At 41.6% G+C, this 8,188-nt stretch overlaps 1 protein-coding gene across 1 annotated transcript; it reads right to left on the minus strand.

The window, feature by feature from the left end:
* Positions 1-3,929: 3,929 nt before the first annotated feature.
* c6h1orf226 (chromosome 6 C1orf226 homolog) lies at positions 3,930-6,742 on the minus strand (the record flags this gene model as incomplete). Its single annotated transcript, XM_079244964.1, has 4 exons — positions 3,930-4,572; positions 5,776-5,900; positions 6,008-6,195; positions 6,712-6,742. The coding sequence occupies 4 exons, from the start codon at positions 6,740-6,742 to the stop codon at positions 3,930-3,932; spliced, it is 987 nt and encodes a 328-aa protein (XP_079101090.1).
* Positions 6,743-8,188: the final 1,446 nt, after the last annotated feature.

Genomic DNA, 8,188 nt, shown 5'->3' on the forward strand with positions numbered 1-8,188 from the left:
CATCTCGACGGAGCAGCAAACACAAGACCGGCGACACTTTCAGACGCCAGAGAGGAGGAGCGGGCTCTCCGTGAATTAGGACAAACAGATGAATTAAACATCAGAACAGCTTTGAGTCCTGAATCCCTGCCATCACTGCGTTTCTGAATCTGGATCTGGCAAAATGGACAGACACCAGACAGACGGATGGGACATGCACAAGAAGACTGGTGCAGTTAAAACAGGACGTGTGCACACACTGCAAAAACTCAGCCTTAAAAAAACAACAAAAAAATACACAAAAATTAGGTAAATGTTGCTTAAAATTAGATAAATTATCTGCCAACAGAACAAAAAAATGTCTTCCAAAACAAGTAAAAGTACTCTTAAAACAAGAGGAATTCTCTGGCATAAAAACTAAGAATTATCTCACCTTTAAAAAAAAAAAAAAAGCATATGTGTACTCAATTTAAGATTTTTAATCTTACTTAGATTTCAGTTTTTGCAGTGTAAAATAAAGACAGGATAGTGGAAAGAAAGTCAAGAACAAATCACACAAATACAAAAGTCAAGAGTTCATGATTAAGTCCATTTTTTTTTAATAAGATTACAGATACTTCCCCACTTAAAAAAAAGGAATAGTAGTAAAATAAAAGACAAAATCACTTTCATTTTGATCTTGTTACATAAAAAAGATAGAATTTGCTTAATTTCCAACAGTTTAAAACAGGAGTGTTATCTGAAAGCCTTCATGTGCAGCTTCGAGCTTCCTTCATTCCTCATCATGTCTGAAAATATAACGACTCGCTTTACAGAGATCCACTAACAGAAACACAGGAAGAGAAATCACAAGCAGCTAAATGACACATAACTAGATTCTATTCATGATATAAAATAAATCACTTTCCTTCATTTGTTACAGCAAAAAACAATATAATCTGAGAAATTGCAAAAATAAACATCTGTGCCTTTATCAGCCAATACAAATCAGCTTCAGTGGTTTTTAGATTTAAGAGGAGAAATTCTGCTCTCTTTTTCAAGAAATAAAAACATTTCTGCTTATCTGAGCAGCTGCTGTCAAACTGTTAACATGTTAGGTTTAGCAAGTTAAGATCTTTGACACCCAGCTCATGCAGCTGAGCAGCAACTTTCTCTGCACTGAACACATCTGCAGACTCAACAGGCTACAAGGTCAGACAGCTGCTGTTTTAATCAAAAAAAGAACAATTTCTCACCACTTCTGTCTGGGTCCAAGAAAAACACAAAAATCAGAGCTGCAACATGAGAGTTATGTTTTCTAACCCGCCTGAAATGTTGATTCCAACGTTGAGTCATGGAGACTTAAACATTCGTTAGCTGAATCAATGAATGCCACAAATTAGTTTGAAAAAGGGTTGCCGATCAGGGAGCACAAACATTTAGAGGTTTACCTGCTGCAACACACCTAATAATAATATAATAATGATAATAATAATAATAATAATAATAATAATAATTATAATAAACGCTACAATTACGGTTCAGGCTTGCTCGCCTTCCCTCACACTCGTTCGCATTCTTTGCGCTGTTGTTACTTGTTCGCTTGGATATTTTTCCTCCCTGTTGCGTTGCTGAATGACTTTCCTGTCAAACATCCTCCAGCCAACAGAATACTCCATAAACGCTGAGCGAGCAAATCATCACCGCCTTCTCCACGATGTCAGGCTTGTTGCTACAGCAAAGATTTCAAAATGTGTTTTTTTTTCTCTTAAATAATATTGATGTTAATGTTAATATGATGTCCATGTTAATATTGATATTGATGATAATATTATATTTGCAGTGATGAAGCCATCTTCGCTCAGGCAGCAGCTGATCACACAGAGAACCAGTTCAGCATCTACTTTTAAAAACAAAGAAGAAAAGGATAAAATGCTCAGAATAGGAAAACTTCTGTTTAAAAAAAACCCAAACAATTAAGCTCTTTATTATATATAGGGAAATAGTCCTACACACTGACAGCTTGTTGGCAAGATCTGCACCAACTTCACAACCCTTTAGGCTGAGTCAGGTGTGTTGCAGCAGGGAAACACTGAAAACCTGCAGGGCAGCGGCTCTTGAGGATCAGAGCTGGTTTTCCTTGCTGTAGATTATTACGTTTAAATTGTTACAGTAGGTGTTTCATGCACACAAACATCCCATGTTCCATTACATCCTGAACATGATGTTCACGTTTGACAGCGGAAACCTGCTTACTCACATTTCTGCATTTATGGCTAATTATGCATCCAGGTTCTTATCATTGCAGCTACTATGATGTTTGTGTGTAAATAAAGCTCGGGAACATGGATGAGGTGTTGATACGGTCTCTTCTGGACTGAACATTAAAACATTAAGCATTGGATTTTTGCTCCACACACAAACTGAGACAAAGCTTGCTTGTTCCTGTGAAGCCCTCCAGGTTGCTCTCACTCTGCTGGATATGACCCGACTGTCACTCAGGCTGCCTCAGAGTCCGTTCCAGCATCTGCCGGGAACTCTCAGCCTCCTTTAGTTCACTTCAAATCAAAAGATTGGAAATATGTACAAGTACAGAAAAAAAAGGACACAAGGGAAAAACATTCATTTTGGTTTTCATCTTTTCATCAGCAGACAAAGTGGAAAGAAAGGAGACAAAATCTCTCTATTATTGCTTCTTTTTTCTTCCTCAGACAAACAAAATGACAACATGCAACCTGACGGAGGCGTTCATTTCCATCTTTGGTCTGTCACATTAAGATCCGCTCAAATAAAACGCAGCTCTGCCGTCTCTTCCTGCCGACACTCATTATCTCACCTCTCTTTGGCTGAAAACTCACCCTCTGATTTCCCTCCCCTGCACACGTCCATCTGAGTAGAAGTCACTTTCAGATCGCTCCCAGCTGGAACACTTCTCATCCATCCAGGTATCATCAACCTGGATCCTGCTCTGGCTGGTGTAGCAGTCCCCCCCAGTTTGCAGGACTTTTTCTTTCTTTGCCATCACTAAAGTAATTTCAAACGAATAAATTAAAAAGAGAATTGAAATATTCTCTATAAAGGCTGCGGTTTGTGCAGGAGGGAGGAAAGTGATGCTGCAGTGAGCTGCTGGAACAAAAAGAGGTCAGGAAGGACTTCTCATTCGATTAAATGCCTTCCTGTCCTGCTGCTTGACATTTACACCCAGGGAGCTGAAAGTGAACTTCACCTGAACTTTCCCATCTCAAACACGTTCACTTCCACTCAGTTTGTCCACTTTCTTCTTCTTCTGAGCCTGCGTTCACATGAAAACCCTCAACGCGGAGTTAAAATCCACCAAAGATATTACTATATAACTTATTTTAGATGCAGTTTTTAGTTGCAGCAGCTTTTGTACGATTCACAACCAGCTTGTGATGAAACATCCTCTAAGTGAAAGTGAAGTTCTATCTGTCTATATCTCTATATATCAAGGAAAAAGTTGCTTTAAAGGATGTTTCATCACTGTAATAACATTCGTGGTTCCATATTCTGCTTGTCATTGCATCACTGAAGCAGACACGACACCTTTAGGAGTGAAAACATAAGAAGAACACAGATTTCTTTCTTTAAAAAACACATTTTGTTTTCTAAAACTTTAAATATACTAAAACATTTCTCTCTCTGCAGCGACGTGTCGACGATCTGATGCCAGTTTTTTCCTGCAGTGTCCGACTGACCTGAGATCAGCCATGTTTGTTGATTTTTTTACTTGTTTACATCTCTAAATAGCTGATATAAGAGTAGATAAGTGACAGATTCTGCCTTGTTTCTTGGAAGAACTTGTTCCCTTTTCCCAAAGCAAAGCCCCCCCCCCCACCAATATTGACTGGTGTGTGCAGTCTGTCCCAGTTGGCTCCACAGGTGTTTGTTGGTTGGATATGAAAAGGAAAAAGCTCCAGCTGTGTGTGTGTGTGTGTGTGTGTGTGTGTGTGTTACTCGAATGACAACAGGTCCGGATGCGGCTCTGCATCGTCTGCGCTCGCGCTGGTGCCTTTACTGCAGGGGGCGCCGTTCCCCAGCAGGATGTCCTCGCCCAGGCTGATGCGGCAGGCGGTTTTACCCGAGCAGGGAGTGGAAGCCAGCCGGGAGTCTGGATCAGAGGCCTTCTGCCAGACGTCGCCGGGTTTGGCTCTGGACTCCAGAGGAGGATCCTTGTTGATGAGGTCCGGCACAGAGAGCTGATGCTCCTCCACACCTCCCTCGGTGCTCCCTTCTTCCGCATCACCTTCCTCGCCTCCTATCTCTCCATCAGCCTCGCGGTTGGTCTCTGCTGTCTCCGACTCCGCAGCAGCTTCGTCCTCCTCCAGGCCGGACGCGACATCGCTCATCAACCTCTCTTCCTCCTTCCCTGCCTTCGCTTGCTCTTCGTCGTCCCTTGTTTCCTCCTGAGTGGTTTGAGGCATCTTCTCAGGGGAGGGGAGGAAGGAGGGGGAGTCAGTGGCATCTGGGGAGGACACCACGGGGTCAGAGGAGATCATCATGTCCTGGGTCGTCTTCAGCGCTCGTGGGAGGCGCTTCTTCCCCGACGGCGGCGGCGGATCCAGCCGAGGGAAGGAGTCGAAAGACGAGATGTGGCTGCAAAACAGTTCAAGTTTTTATATTTATTCATCAAACAGGATGAAAGAAAATAAAAAAATCAAATTAATAACTGAAGGTCACACTTAATAACAAAACAACTAAAATAACAAAAATGTCTGACATTCCCTTTAAATCACTGCAACCCAAAAAGTTGGCCGATGCGAGACCTGCTCGAAGCAAATTCTTACTATTTATATAAGGTATACTTTAATAAATATTAAATATATTGCACAAGAGTATGTAAATATAGAATAATAAGAGAGAATGGAGGGGAATGGTGAGTGAGGATGATGAGGAGGAAGGATAATATGCTGCAGGTGATCACAAGAAGACCACGAGTGATGATGAGAAATTCCCCAACATTCGGATCTGTATGAAAATACATGAAATATTTTATTTTCTGTCATTCTACTGCTGGTTATTTGTGAATAACAAGTATTTGTTTTCCATTATACAAGTTTCATGACTCAACAGAGACATCTTGACACTTGTCGGTCCAAGTTGACTGGTTTTTAACTCTTTTGGCTCCTTTTGCATTTTAAAAGCAACCAAACCCAGTTTTAAGCACGTTAACCTTTCCTGTTTCTGTTGCTGTAACAGAGAATTCCACGATCCAGCGCTGGAATAAACAGGTTTGATAAGAAACAATCACAAAGAGCATTCAATAGTTTTTGGTTTTGAGTCAGAAACTGAAAGAAAGATTAGCTTTTCACCACAAAAGATCTTTCACAGTCTTAAAACCATCATCACCATGAATTTCATCAAGAGATGCGTGTTATGTGAGCTGTAGAAGATCTGCTTTCCCCTGACTGGTCTCCACCGGGAGAGACAACAGATCGATGCTTCTGAAGCTCATCCACAAACAGAGGTCTGAACGCACACGAGACGGACATGAAGCCGAAACCTTCAGCCTGAAAATCTGCTTCACCGAGTTTCAGGAGTCTCACACGGACATTCCAGGTGGGATTATTAATTCAAGAGCACATCTGACGGGAGGAATCCTACATTATTCACTTTATCTGAGCCAGAGCCGGATCTGCAGCCTCTTTTCTCTGTGAATAATGATAAAATCTTTCATTATGAATTTACATGTGCAGAAGTCTTTCGGATTTTTCCCAGGATAATTAAGCCTGATGTGAAAAATGCAAAGATTTGAAATGAACACAAATACAGAAGGTAGATGTTTAAGAGTGTGTGTACCTGTTTACAGTAGTCTGGCCGAGCTGGTCCATGCAGCTCCACACGGCGCCGACGTTCTTGTTGACCTCGGTGACTCCGATGTCCCCGAGATGGCTGGGCTCCTTTCTTCTCAACAAGTCGTTGACCTGGGAGAAAAAACAAAACAAAAATGGGAATGATGAAGAAGGATGGAGAGAAAGAAATGATGAAGTTACAGGTTTCTCAAAGGATCTGCAGATCCGTTTGCACCAACCTTCGCCCCGACCGCCTTTCCCAGGTTAATAGCATTTTTCAGCCTCTGCTGTCCTCCAGAAGATGGAGAGTCCATGCATCCGGGTCCCAGGTTGGACGCTGCAGATCGTCGAGTGGAGGCCTGACCTGGTCTGGAGGTCTGAGGACTCTGCTGCTGGGCAGTGGAGTTCTCAAACATACTCTGATCAACTGCGTGCAAGAAACAGAAGCAGCGGGAGAAAGTTAAACAACTGAAAACACTACAGCTTTTTAACAATGTTTGCTTTTAAGGGGTTGCATGTAGCAAAGCTGCAGAAGTCTCAAGCTTTATAAGGAAAGGATCCCTACTAAACACTTTCATGTTATTTCTAAACATTTTATCTCTACTGCAGTAAATTCAGCCGAGTTTCCGCGGACTCCCTTCTAAATAAGGAATAAAAAGCTTTATTTCTGCAGCTTTGCTAAAAGAAAATAACACAAACAGCTAATGTTGCATCCTCACAGCAAGATTTAACACAACATATGGACTCTAAATGGTGAAGCTCCACAGTTACTCCCATGGAAATGATAACAGAGAAAACAAAACTTTGTTACTGCAAGGACACATGCAGAAAAATGGCGATGCCTGTAACAATGATGCAGCAGCAAAAGGTTCAGAATGCAGGATCAGGGACATAAAAACAAAAGAGAGCTCATGTTCAATCCACTTAAGACGGAATATCTTACCTCTTGGAGAGAAATGTTGCTCGGAAGGCATTTAATGAGACACAGAAGCATCAGACTTCATATCATTTTACCTTTGAAAGAGCACCATAGTGACCTGTCTCTGCTTTAACATCATGATGCTTCTCCTACAACAGGACACACTGGGGGAGGCCAAGAGTGCAGACCAGGCCAGGATACATGCATTTCTGAACGCTTCATTGTCTCAAGCAGATAAATGGAAAGAAAATGTTGCCATTTAAAAGGAAGTGCTAACCTTGACTTCTCTTTGCACACAGAAGTATTTCATTCATTTACTGTCCCAATGCAGGCATCTACAAAGGTCCATTAGCCACAGACAGAGGAAATGTGATTCAGCTTAATGAATCCATGTGATGCAGAGACCATTCATTTCAAGGAGATAGAAAGAGATGTGAAAAGGATGGAGAGAAAAGTAAACTTTTGCTATACAGAACACACAGAAGTGGATGGAGGGGTGCAAAGTCGGTAAGATTTCCCTGTGTGTGCAGATACTCTGCTGCGCAGGTGCTTAGATTTGGACCCATCTTCCTAACTTACGTAAGTACAGGACACATAATATCACGGCTCCAGTGTCTGAACCATGCTGACAGAAATGTCCTGTAAAAATTCTCTCCATTTTACTAGAAAACTAGAACAGACTGCTGACATTTTGCCTTGTTTTATTGATTGTTTTATTGGCTCAGGCCAAAATACTTGACTGTTCAGCGGCAGGAACTTTTCCCCTACAGAGTCCAGGAACTCAACAAAATACCCCTGAAAACAGCTCTGGTCAGGAAATACTGGAGTACCTTTAAGAGTTTCTGCCACTTTAAATCACATACGCTGTGGGAACTTTGGTTTCGTTCTCCAGGCTGAGAAAACAAAATGCATCATTTTGTTTTTAGAAGCCCTGATTTGGGAGTTCTTGTGGCATATAAACCGAGTAGAACCTCTGAAAAGTATTGTGTTATTGGACAGAAGTAGATGTTGTTAATGTGGAAATGTGAAGTGGAATGTTGTTCCTTCTGCTGATGTAAAGGTTGACGGGATAGTTTTAATAAACAGCTGATCAAAGCGTCATATGTGACACCCAGCCAGAAAGTCTCTTGTGAAGTTTATCATAACCGGATCAATCAATCATTTCACCTGAAAACATGGACCCCCCCCCCCCGCCGCCGCAGTAATCTTCTTGTTGAGCATGAATGACCAAAACAAATGTTGTTCTTTGTTTACAGACAGTGTTTAGAGTTTGTAACAATCTTAATTCAGCATCCGTCATGGATCCTGTCTCTTCTCTGAGCTCCTTCCAGCCAGTAAATGTCAGTCTGATGTTGACTCTCATCTCTTGCTTTGTGACTCTTCTACACTCATCTGACAATAATTTACTTCCTTTTTTGTTGTTTTTGCTACATCAGCCTTGGTGAGCATTCAGTATCATCAGTTTGTTGCTATCCAGTCGCTAGCATGTGACAAAACGCCA

Source organism: Telmatherina bonti (genome assembly GCF_933228915.1).
Source record: "Telmatherina bonti genome assembly, chromosome: 8".
Classification (NCBI taxonomy): domain Eukaryota; kingdom Metazoa; phylum Chordata; class Actinopteri; order Atheriniformes; family Telmatherinidae; genus Telmatherina; species Telmatherina bonti.